General features: G+C 45.8%; 1 protein-coding gene across 17 annotated transcripts in view; it reads right to left on the bottom strand.

The window, feature by feature from the left end:
* The window catches only part of ttn.2 (titin, tandem duplicate 2), a 186,723-nt gene that overhangs the window by 111,911 nt on the left and 62,801 nt on the right, over positions 1 to 12,011 (bottom strand). For 7 of the 17 annotated variants that reach the window (XM_068601489.1, XM_068601493.1, XM_068601496.1 and 4 more), the window contains 12 exons: positions 11,507 to 11,716; positions 11,322 to 11,399; positions 11,202 to 11,228; positions 7,890 to 7,946; positions 7,657 to 7,701; positions 7,489 to 7,536; positions 6,220 to 6,276; positions 5,719 to 5,790; positions 5,414 to 5,470; positions 5,225 to 5,305; positions 5,022 to 5,087; positions 4,000 to 4,203 (listed from right to left, as the gene is read on the bottom strand). In XM_068601489.1, coding sequence (XP_068457590.1) covers positions 4,000 to 4,203; positions 5,022 to 5,087; positions 5,225 to 5,305; positions 5,414 to 5,470; positions 5,719 to 5,790; positions 6,220 to 6,276; positions 7,489 to 7,536; positions 7,657 to 7,701; positions 7,890 to 7,946; positions 11,202 to 11,228; positions 11,322 to 11,399; positions 11,507 to 11,716 — 1,002 coding nt within the window. Of the gene's footprint in view, positions 1 to 1,143; positions 1,199 to 3,999; positions 4,204 to 5,021; positions 5,088 to 5,224; positions 5,306 to 5,413; positions 5,471 to 5,718; positions 5,791 to 6,219; positions 6,277 to 7,488; positions 7,537 to 7,656; positions 7,702 to 7,889; positions 7,947 to 11,201; positions 11,229 to 11,321; positions 11,400 to 11,506; positions 11,717 to 12,011 lie in introns of those variants that run through there. The other 10 variants (XM_068601492.1, XM_068601490.1, XM_068601499.1 and 7 more) reach the window with 10 other exon arrangements.

Below are 12,011 nucleotides of genomic sequence, written 5' to 3'. Positions count from 1 at the left end.
GACTCTACCTCTGGGAGCAGATGGAGGGGAACGCCGTCTCTTCTCTGGTTCAGAGGGTTTTAAAAGACTTGTTTCTTCTTCTGTAAACTGGTGTTTCTTCTTCTGTGCTTTGGCGCCTTCTGGCCTCTGCAGCTGGATGTCTGTTACTGACTCTTCTGCCCTGCGCCTCTCCTCTCTCTTAAGCACTTCGTCGGGCTGTAACCTCTCTGGTCTCATGACAGAAGCTGTTTCTGCTGCTGGTTGAACGACAGCTTCCTCTTTTCTACTCTTTTCCTCTTCAACCTTCCTCACTAGAGCTGGTTTGTCTGCAGCGGTCGGCCGCATTGTAGTCGCCTCGGCTCGACCGGGTTCATCTTCTAGTTCATGTAAAACCAGCTCGACGTCGTGCTGGACTGATTCCTCATAGGAGACCTTTCTCGTGATAATAACTGGTTCTTTTGTCTCTCTCTCTTTGACTGCAGCAGGTTTCCTCTCTCGTCTCTCTGCTTTAACGCTGACCTCTGAGACTCTAGACCCGACCTTCTGGTCCTGCAGCCGTGTGGCTGAACCATCTGCAGCTTCACCTGGCGACTCGAGAGTCCTGCTGAAGACCTTCGTCTCTCTTGTGGTCTCGACCTCCCTGTATCTGTCGGGTTGCTCTTGCTGGGCTAAAACAATGGTTTCTATTGTTTTCTTGTGTTTAGTTGACCTGGTTTCTTTCCTCTTGGAAGAGTCAGTAACGGACATCGGAGCTCTCAGTTCAGATCTCTGATCTCCGGCCTGAAAGAAGTCTGACGACAACGCCGTCGTCTCGCTCGGACGAGCCACGTCGTCCTGGTCGGACGCTTCAGCGTGCTCCTCCTCCTCGTGCTCCCACACCTCCTCGTGCTCCTCCTCGTGCACCCACGCCTCCTCTTTCTCCGTCACATAAAACACTTCCTGTACCTTCTGAGCTGCTCTCCGTCGCTCGATCTTCACGGGACTCGCAGTCCCTTTAAGAGGCGCTGAAGAAGAGGCGTCATGCGGCGGCGCCAAGAGGTGAGGACAAAACACAGAGACAAGCATTAGTGTTGGAGGAGACGGATGAGTTAAAGGTGATGATCCACCGCGAGCATCATCACCAGGAGTCACTGAGATGATGCAGCGCCGTCGGCTGGTCGCTACCTGTTTCTGGAGGAGACACGGCTTCCTCTTCAGAAACCATCTTCTCAGTCTTCTTACTTTCTACTTCTTTGAAAGAATGAATCCCTTTTTTAATCCAAGACGGAGCGTCGGATCCAAGATTATTTCAAAAAGAAGAGAATTCAGACATTTAACAAACTTGTAGAAATAAGCAACACACATGAAATGACCGCCAGCAGCTGTGAAGTCATCTCTCAGTAAAAGTAGAAGTAAAAGGACTAACTGCTTGTTCTGGTTTCTACCGCTGGATGTTGTCAAAGTACAGAATCTACTAATCGGACACACAGGTTTTAAATGGCGGCTGAGGTTTCTCCCTCTTTCTGCTGCTTCAGGAATCACGTTTCCTTTAATTATCAAACCGCCATCTTTATTTACATTTACAGGGTAATTTATGTAAATGTCTGTTTAGAGTGAAGTGACTGTTAGTATTTAAAGTAACAATAACTACTCCCGTAAAAGTCAGGAAATACGCTGCTACAGCCTTTGGTGGGTGTTCCCGATGTAGCAAGCTAGCGCTTCTGCTAGCTCTCCTCTATCGCTGCTGCTGCTCCCCACGTCCCCGCTGCCCGAGTCGGGGCTGGACCCGCTACCTTCGGTGGTTGTTTAGGAGCTAGCGTAGAGCTAGCAGGGAGCTAGCGTAGAACTAGCTGAGAACTAGCTGGCTACAGCGTGTAGCTAGCGGGGACACCCACCGAAGGTGTTAGCGGCTTGTAACACGACTTTTACGATAACTGTAACCATAACTGTAACATTAACTGTAACTGTAACATTAACTGTAACATGTCATTAACAGTAACTGTAACATTAACTACTAACATTAATGCTAACTGTAATATTAACTACTAACATTAATGCTAACTGGACGGCTGCTGACATGCACACAGACAGAAACAAAGAGGTGAGGTCAGATTCCTGTTGACCTCGGTCTGTACCTTTAGGAAGACTTTCTTCTTCCACTGGTTTGGGTTTAGCTTTAGCTTCAGGTTTAGCTTTAGCTTCAGGTTTAGCTTTGACTTCAGGTTTAGCTTTAGCTTCAGGTTTAGCTTTAGCTTTAACTTCAAGTTTAGCTTTGGCTTCAGGTTTAGCTTTGACTTCAGGTTTAGCTTCAGGTATCTTCTCAGGTGTTTTATCTACAGAGGTCCTCTCTGGTTGTTTCTGAGACACCGGTGCAGGTTGTACCTCCTCAGGAGGTGACCTCTCTGCTACCTTCTCCTCAGGAGTTTCCTCCACAACCTCCGGGACCCTCTCAGGGGTCTTTTCTGTCTCAGGTATATCAGCAGGTTCGGGCTCCGACACAACGACCTCCTCAAACACCTCCTGAGGTACGTGTTCGGGTACGAGTTTGGGTTTGGGCTTCAGAGCTTGAAGAGGGTTTGACACAAACACAAGACTCAAGACATGAAGAAGTGAAAGACGTGCTGCCGCACAGTGAAGAGAGAAAAACACAGCAGTGACTTCACCAGAAGAACAGACCACGGAGGAAACCTCATACACATTATACTCAGTAGCTATCAGATGCAGTATACAAGTAATATCGTTTCAAGTCTGGCTCCCGACCAGAGCTCAGGACCGGGACAGTACCTTTCTCTTCTTTGGGAGGAACAGCTTCTGGTTTCTTGGATGCTTTTGGAGGCTCGGGTCGTTTTTCCTCCACAGGAACTTTAAAGAGCACCATTCACAGACATTAGAAGCTTTCCAGAGAACTGAAGAGTGTTGTTAGAGACGGACACACACAAACACTCTATCGAGTGCAAGACCAGAGAAACCCGACTGCAACGCACCAACGGGACGCACCAACGGGACGCACCAACGGGACGCACCAACGGGACGCACCAACGGGACGCACCAACGGGACGCGCCGGCCCGTCGACGCCTCACGGGACCGTCGGGTTAGACGTTAGGAAACAAGGAGGCAAGGAGACGATGGAGGGTTTGGGTTTTAGTGCGACTGGTTACAAAGAAGATGAACACGTTTGCTCGCACAAACCACAAGAATCACAAACGGATCAATCAGCACTAAGACCACTAGATGAGCATGAAGATGTTAGAGTTGGATGGTTAAGAAGATTAAGAACAACTCCAGAGACGCATCTCAAGACGTTTATACCTTTCTTAAGAGGTTCCTTTGGCGCCGGCTTCGGTTCTGGTTTTGGCACTTTGACTTCAGGTTCAGCTTTTTTCACTGCAGGTTTAGGGATCACCACTGGTTCTGGTTTTTGGATCACCGCTGGTTCTGGTTTCTGAACCACTACTGGTTCTGGTTTCTGAACCACTACTGGTTCTGGTATCCGAACCACTGCTGGTTCTGGTTTCTGAACCACTACTGGTTCTGGCTTGGGAACCACTGCTGGTTCTGGTTTTTGAACCACTGCAGGTTCTGGTTTTTGATTTGCAGGTTCTGGTTTCTGAACCACTGCAGATTCTGGCTTCTGAACAGCTGGTTCTGGTTTCTGAACCACTGTAGGTTCTGGTTTTTGAACTACAGGTTCTGGTTTCTGAACCACTGCAGGTTCTGGTTTCTGAACTGCAGGTTCTGGCTTTGCTACAAGAGGCTCAGGTTTACGGACTTCTGGTTTGGGTTTTTCTGGTTCTGGTTTGGCTTTTCGAGCCTCTGGTTCTGGCTTCTTTACCGCCGGTTCCTTCTGGATCTTTGGTTTTGCGGCCTCCTCAAGGACTTAAAGCAACATTTAGTTTAGAGACGAGCAAAGACATTCAGGACACAAAGTCAAAGATTCGCTTCCACACTTGAAGCTGAGAAAACCCGGTTCTGACCCGGTTCAGACAGAATCACACAGCAAGTCTTTAAGCACTAACAAACAAACAAACAAAAAGAAGTACCTTTGGATGGAGGCGTCACCGGCTTCTTCACCGGCGCCGGCTTAGCTTCGGGCTCGAGCTCCGGCTTGGCTTTGGGTTCTGCTTTGGGAGCCGGTGCCGGCTTAGGTTTAGGCTCTGGTTCTGCTTTCCGTTTGGGTTCGGGCTCAGGCTTAGCTGCAGGCGCCACTTTTTTGGGCTCAGCTGGTACCTGAGGCTTGGGCTCATCTTCAGGTAGGCAACACAGACATTAGCTAACGTTAGAACGACGTCGTGGTAGCATCCAAGATTCATCAAGAAATGCTTTGAAAGAGTGAGACGACACTTAAAAGAGTGAGATGACACTTGAAAGAGTGAGACGACACTTAGAAATGAGACGACACTTGAAAGAGTGAGACAATACTTAAGAGTGAGACGGCACTTGAAAGAGTGAGACAATACTTAGAAATGAGACGACACTTGAAAGAGTGAGACAATACTTAAGAGTGAGACGACACTTGAAAGAGTGAGATGACACTTGAAAGAGTGAGATGACACTTAGAAATGAGACGACACTTGAAAGAGTGAGACAATACTTAAGAGTGAGACGGCACTTGAAAGAGTGAGATGACACTTGAGAGAGTGAGACAACAGTTGAAAGAGTGAGACAATACTTAAGAGTGAGACGACACTTGAAAGAGTGAGACGACACTTGAAAGGGTGAGATGACACTTGAAAGAGTGAGACGACACGTAAGAGTGAGACGACACTTGAAAGAGTGAGACGAAACTTGAAAGGGTGAGACGACACTTGAAAGAGTGAGACTATACTTAAGAGTGAGGTGACACTTGAAAGAGTGAGACAATACTTAAGAGTGAGACGACACTTGAAAGAGTGAGACGACACTTAGAAGAGTGAGACTATACTTAAGAGTGAGACGACACTTAGAAATGAGACGACACTTGAAAGAGTGAGACGACACTTAGAAGAGTGAGACGCACCGGTGAAAAGTGAAACTACAACAGTTTGGTGCAGGGCAGCACGGTGAAAAGTGAGGAGGTCAGTACCTTTCTTTGGCAGTCCCGGCTTCTCGGCAGGCGGCTGGGCGGCGGGTTTCTTTACCTCCTCTGCTTCTTTTAACAAACATTCAAACACAACATCAACCAGACGGTCACACAACCAACAAGACGACCTGAGCCTCGCCGTGAGAGAACTCAAACACCAGGACGGCGTCATCGGCAAAGAGGCGGATGCAGTCAGACTTCTCTACCTTTTGGAGCCGCGGCTTTCTTCTTCTCTGGGACTATAACAGCAGGAATCTTCTCCTCCACCGGCTTTCTGGCCTCCGCTGCTTCAAAATGTCAGTGAAATGAAGTGAGATCTCACGACAAACAGACACGTCACACAGAGGAATGCATCACTCAACAGGAGCATGCCAACATCACAGGTGTGCCGGTACCTGTTGGAGGTGAAGGCTCCTTCACGGCTGCCGGCTTCTCCTCAGGCCTCTTCTCAGCTTTGGGAGTTTAAAGAGACACCGGTTGTTTTAGCGACACAAGAGAGAGATGCTCAAGCAGAGAAGCGCTGCAGAAGAGAAACAGAAACTACAGTAGAGGATGTAAAGAGTCTGCAGCCCGTAAGAGAGGGAAGGAACGAAGACACAAAGCAGAACCAAACTATACGGTCCAAGAGTTTAGTGGCGGAGGAAGAGCGTGAGTCAAGAGGCGCTGAGCTGCAGCAGGAAGACGTTTAGGCGGCCGCTACCTTTTGATGGGATCTCCTCTCTCGCTCCAACCTTCCTGGTCTCCACGGTCTCCTCAATGGCAACTCTGGCAGCTGATGAGGAACAGACACAGAAACACATCCAGTCATCTCCTCTGATGCAGTACAACAACCTTCTCCCACTCCAAACACCACTTTCTCCTTGTGATGGTTATTCAAACCATTGAATCAATCTTACCATGAAGTGTTAATGTCTGTATGAAACGTTGTGTTATGTAACAGTAACACGTGTTGTCTTGTGTACTGAACTGTTGCACATGAGAGACAGGAAGTCAGTGAGAAGTTCAATGCAGAGCAAAATAAAGACTGATCTTCTAGGTTCATGCTTCTGGAGAAAGAAAGAAGTGTTTTTAGAAAAAAGTAGAATGAGCAGAGAGACTTCAGGGAGAGCTCATTGTGTCAAAGTGAAGACAGAAGAGACACACACACACAGACACACACAGGAAGCCAGGCGGGAAGAGAGCGGCTCCACACAGCTGATACCTTTAGCTGTGGACACCTGCTGTGTCACCGTCTCTTCTGTCCAGCTCCCAGACTCCACTGCAGGTGTGAAGACCACAAGGAGACAGAAGACAACAACGTGAGGCACTTTGTGCTCGAAGACCTCTCGTCGTCTCAGAGAACCCAAACTAAAACCATCGGCTACAAAGCTTTAAAAACACTTCCTGACCTAATGAATAGACCACCAAGCAAGATATGTGGCCTGAGGGCCAAAACAACCACAAACAGACACAACACACCCTAAAGGAGACACAACGCGACCACAAAGAGACACAACGCGACCATAAAGAGACACAACGCGACCACAAAGAGACACAACGCGACCACAAAGAGACACAACGCGACCACAAAGAGACACAACGCGACCACAAAGAGACACAACGCAACCACAAACAGACACAAAACAACCACAAACAGACACAAAACAACCACAAAGAGACACAAAACGACCACAAAGAGACACAAAACGACCACAAAGAGACACACAAGAACCACAAACAGACACAAAACGACCACAAACAGACACAAAACGACCACAAACAGACACAAAACGACCACAAACAGACACAAGGGAACTAAACTCAGATCAGATGTTAAACTAGTTCAAAGAGTCCGAGACGAAGGACTTTGGTTGTGAAACGGTGAGCAGGAGTTAGTGATGAAGAGATGAAGATGAAAGTTAAGGAAGAGAAAACACGTCCTCAAAAGTCGGACACAAACAAACAACAACAATAATAAATAAACAAAGGATCAGAGATCAGAGACACGGTGATGTTAACATGAACGTCAGAGGCAGATTTGGGTCAAATCATTCTGAGATGCTGATGGAGCTCAAATTAACCTGCAAGCATAAACAGCTCCAGTATTATTATTATCATTACTATTATTATTATTATCATTACTATTATTATTATTATTATTATTATTATTATTATTATTATTATTATTACTACTATTATTGCTATCAAGGACAGAGCGCTTTAGAAACTGCAGTCTGAGTTCTCAAAGAGAACAAGTTCTCACAGCAAAAACAAGTCCTTTTAAAGGGTTATTTAGAGAAAGATTTAAAAGAAAATGATTTTCTTTCTCCTTATTGTTGTAATCTTGTGATTACAGAATGATGTGAACTATGATGGATCGATATCTCTTGGGCAGAGACGTCCATCTGATCCATAAAGAAGTGAATATGGATCTCTAGTGTTCCCAGATCTGCTCTGGGTCTGATGGAGTGGAAGATGAAGCATGTTGTACCTCTCTGCTCCACCTCTTCTTCATAGTGATAGGAATATTCAGCTGACTCTTCAGGAAACAAAAGGATGTTTTGTGAGAAGTGTGGAGGTAACAATGAGAACATTCTGGGTTTAGATTGTAATCTACATCCATGACAAAGTCAGTTGAATCTATGTTGATAGTCAGTACCTCTGTGTTCCATCACTTCCTTGTATTGATAGAATTCAGCAGATTCTTCAAAGACAGAAACACGTTTCATTATGACGTCGACTTTGTGGAAAATGTTGTTTATTTCCTTGCTGTCTTTAAATTTGAGAATTCAGCCAAAGATCAATAAATATCCAGTTCCATGATTCCTGGAAACTTAAAGGTGTTGGTCTGAAGTAAAACATGAACCTTTCTGAGGAAGACTCCAGTCTTACCTTGGATTGCTACTGATGAAGGCACTTCAGGCCTCTGAATGGAGGAGTCTGGAACATCTACGGGACATTCAGACCACAACTTTAGTGGAGGGAGGCTCCCGTAACGCAACAGCACGACACCAACACACACACACAAAGGCAACACTTCTGCCATTAAAGGGACAGGCGGACATTTTGGGAAATCCTCTGTGTCTCCTCTGTGTGTCCTATGTTCAGTGTCCTATGTTCACAGTGTCCTATGTTCACAGTGTCCTATGTTCACAGTGTCCTATGTTCACAGTGTCCTATGTTCACAGTGTCCTATGTTCACAGTGTCCTATGTTCACAGTGTCCTATGTTCAGTGTCCTATGTTCACAGTGTCCTATGTTCACAGTGTCCTATGTTCACAATGTCCTATGTTCAGTGTCCTATGTTCAGTGTCCTATGTTCACAGTGTCCTATGTTCACAGTGTCCTATGTTCACAGTGTCCTATGTTCAGTGTCCTATGTTCACAGTGTCCTATGTTCACAGTGTCCTATGTTCACAGTGTCCTATGTTCAGTGTCCTATGTTCACAGTGTCCTATGTTCACAGTGTCCTATGTTCAGTGTCCTATGTTCACAGTGTCCTACGTTCAGTGTCCTACGTTCAGTGTCCTATGTTCAGTGTCCTATGTTCACAGTGTCCTATGTTCAGTGTCCTATGTTCACAGTGTCCTATGTTCTCAGTGTCCTATGTTCACAGTGTCCTATGTTCACAGTGTCCTATGTTCAGTGTCCTATGTTCACAGTGTCCTATGTTCAGTGTCCTATGTTCACAGTGTCCTATGTTCAGTGTCCTATGTTCAGTGTCCTACGTTCACAGTGTCCTACGTTCACAGTGTCCTATGTTCAGTGTCCTATGTTCACAATGTCCTATGTTCACAGTGTCCTATGTTCACAGTGTCCTATGTTCAGTGTCCTATGTTCAGTGTCCTACGTTCACAGTGTCCTATGTTCACAGTGTCCTATGTTCAGTGTCCTATGTTCAGTGTCCTATGTTCACAGTGTCCTATGTTCACAGTGTCCTATGTTCAGTGTCCTATGTTCTCAGTGTCCTATAGTCAGTGTCCTATGTTCAGTGTCCTATGTTCACAGTGTCCTATGTTCACAGTGTCCTATGTTCAGTGTCCTATGTTCAGTGTCATATGTTCAGTGTCATATGTTCAGTGTCCTATGTTCACATTGTCCTATGTTCACATTGTCCTATGTTCAGTGTCCTATGTTCACAGTGTCCTATGTTCACATTGTCCTATGTTCACATTGTCCTATGTTCACAGTGTCCTATGTTCACAGTGTCCTATGTTCACAGTGTCCTATGTTCAGTGTCCTATGTTCAGTGTCCTATGTTCAGTGTCCTATGTTCACAGTGTCCTATGTTCACAGTGTCCTATGTTCACATTGTCCTATGTTCAGTGTCCTATGTTCACATTGTCCTATGTTCACAGTGTCCTATGTTCAGTGTCCTATGTTCACAGTGTCCTATGTTCAGTGTCCTATGTTCAGTGTCATATGTTCAGTGTCCTATGTTCTCAGTGTCCTATGTTCACAGTGTCCTATGTTCAGTGTCCTATGTTCACAGTGTCCTATGTTCTCAGTGTCCTATGTTCAGTGTCCTATGTTCAGTGTCCTATGTTCAGTGTCATATGTTCAGTGTCATATGTTCAGTGTCATATGTTCAGTGTCCTATGTTCACAGTGTCCTATGTTCACAGTGTCCTATGTTCACAGTGTCCTATGTTCAGTGTCCTATGTTCAGTGTCCTATATTCAGTGTCCTATATTCAGTGTCCTATATTCACAGTGTCCTATATTCACAGTGTCCTATATTCACAGTGTCCTATGTTCACATTGTACTATGTTCACAGTGTCCTATGTTCACAGTGTCCTATGTTCAGTGTCCTATGTTCAGTGTCATATGTTCAGTGTCCTATGTTCTCAGTGTCCTATGTTCACAGTGTCCTATGTTCAGTGTCCTATGTTCACAGTGTCCTATGTTCTCAGTGTCCTATGTTCAGTGTCCTATGTTCAGTGTCATATGTTCAGTGTCATATGTTCAGTGTCCTATGTTCACAGTGTCCTATGTTCACAGTGTCCTATGTTCAGTGTCCTATGTTCAGTGTCCTATATTCAGTGTCCTATATTCAGTGTCCTATGTTCAGTGTCCTATATTCACAGTGTCCTATATTCACAGTGTCCTATATTCACAGTGTCCTATGTTCACATTGTCCTATGTTCACATTGTCCTATGTTCACAGTGTCCTGTGTTCACAGTGTCCTATGTTCACAGTGTCCTATGTTCAGTGTCCTATGTTCAGTGTCCTATGTTCACAGTGTCCTATGTTCAGTGTCCTATGTTCAGTGTCCTATGTTCAGTGTCCTATGTTCAGTGTCCTATGTTCAGTGTCCTATGTTCAGTGTCCTATGTTCACAGTGTCCTATGTTCAGTGTCCTATGTTCAGTGTCCTATGTTCAGTGTCCTATGTTCACAGTGTCCTATGTTCAGTGTCCTATGTTCACAGTGTCCTGTGTTCACAGTGTCCTATGTTCACAGTGTCCTGTGTTCAGTGTCCTATGTTCAGTGTCCTATGTTCAGTGTCCTATGTTCACAGTGTCCTATGTTCAGTGTCCTATGTTCAGTGTCCTATGTTCAGTGTCCTATGTTCAGTGTCCTATGTTCACAGTGTCCTATGTTCACATTGTCCTATGTTCAGTGTCCTATGTTCAGTGTCCTATGTTCACAGTGTCCCATGTTCACAGTGTCCTATGTTCACATTGTCCTATGTTCACAGTGTCCTATGTTCACAGTGTCCTATGTTCAGTGTCCTATGTTCACATTGTCCTATGTTCACATTGTCCTATGTTCACAGCGTCCTATGTTCACATTGTCCTATGTTCACAGTGTCCTATGTTCAGTGTCCTATGTTCAAAGTGTCCTATGTTCAAAGTGTCCTATGTTCACATTGTCCTATGTTCACAGTGTCCTATGTTCTCAGTGTCCTATGTTCAAAGTGTCCTATGTTCACAGTGTCCTATGTTCACAGTGTCCTATGTTCAGTGTCCTATGTTCAAAGTGTCCTATGTTCGAAGTGTCCTATGTTCACATTGTCCTATGTTCAAAGTGTCCTATGTTCACAGTGTCCTATGTTCACAGTGTCCTATGTTCAGTGTCCTATGTTCAGTGTCCTATGTTCAAAGTGTCCTATGTTCAAAGTGTCCTATGTTCAAAGTGTCCTATGTGATTTCCCAGAAATGTCCCCGGTAGAATAGAGTTGACCAGAAGATAAAACACTTACCGAAGGGCACCATTGCTAACTCAATCTCTGCAGAAGAGGGAAGAGTGAAGAAGCGTTAAACACTGAAACTCACACTAGCGGAACAGAAGCATGAAAATGGCGTCCGACAGGAAACCGTACCTTTGCCAGACAAATAAAGCTCAGCTGTGCTCTTAGCCTCTCCTCTGGGCTCCAGCCTCACAATCACTGAGTACACGCCTACACGGGATTACCAATGAAGACGTTTAGCACAGGAGAACAATCAGGGAAAAAAGAGAATGAGCGGGTCCGTTTGGCCCTTCCGGGCCCGGTGGCGCTCTACACACCTTCGTCTTCGATGGTCACGTTTCGGATGACCATGAAATGTCTTCGGCCCTCGCTTGTGAAGTTGTACTTGGGGCTCTCTCGCAGCTCCCAGGTGTCTTTGTACCACGACACGACGGCGTTGTCGAAGGACACCTCGCACTCGAAGGTGGCCGCCTGCCGCTCGTTGACTTCAATGTTGTGGATGCGTTTGGTGAAATGAATTTGTTCGGCTAGAACAGATAAAGACGTGAATGGGTAAACGGCATCACAGCGGGGAATGTGAGACAGAACTTGAATGGTAGTTGTTTAACGGACACAACATCCACACGGTTAGAGGCGAGGATCAGAGGGCCGGAGGGGGTGAGGGCGGCTGGTCGGGGGGAGGAGGATGGGTTTGAATCGAGACGAACGTAAGAAGACAACGAGTGAGATGATGGCGTGTTTCAGGCAGATAACCCAGTAGAGGAGAGGCGTGAAGAGAGTTAAGACAGAGGAGGGCGAGTCCCAGAAGAAAGAGAAAAAAAG

The sequence above is a fragment of the Clinocottus analis genome, unplaced genomic scaffold (genome assembly GCF_023055335.1).
Source record: "Clinocottus analis isolate CAN_PGR_092001 unplaced genomic scaffold, fCliAna1.0.p SCAF_50, whole genome shotgun sequence".
In the NCBI taxonomy this organism is placed as follows: Eukaryota; Metazoa; Chordata; class Actinopteri; order Perciformes; family Cottidae; genus Clinocottus; species Clinocottus analis.
Note: the sequence above shows the minus strand (reverse complement) of the source record. Positions and strands in the feature narration are given on the sequence as shown.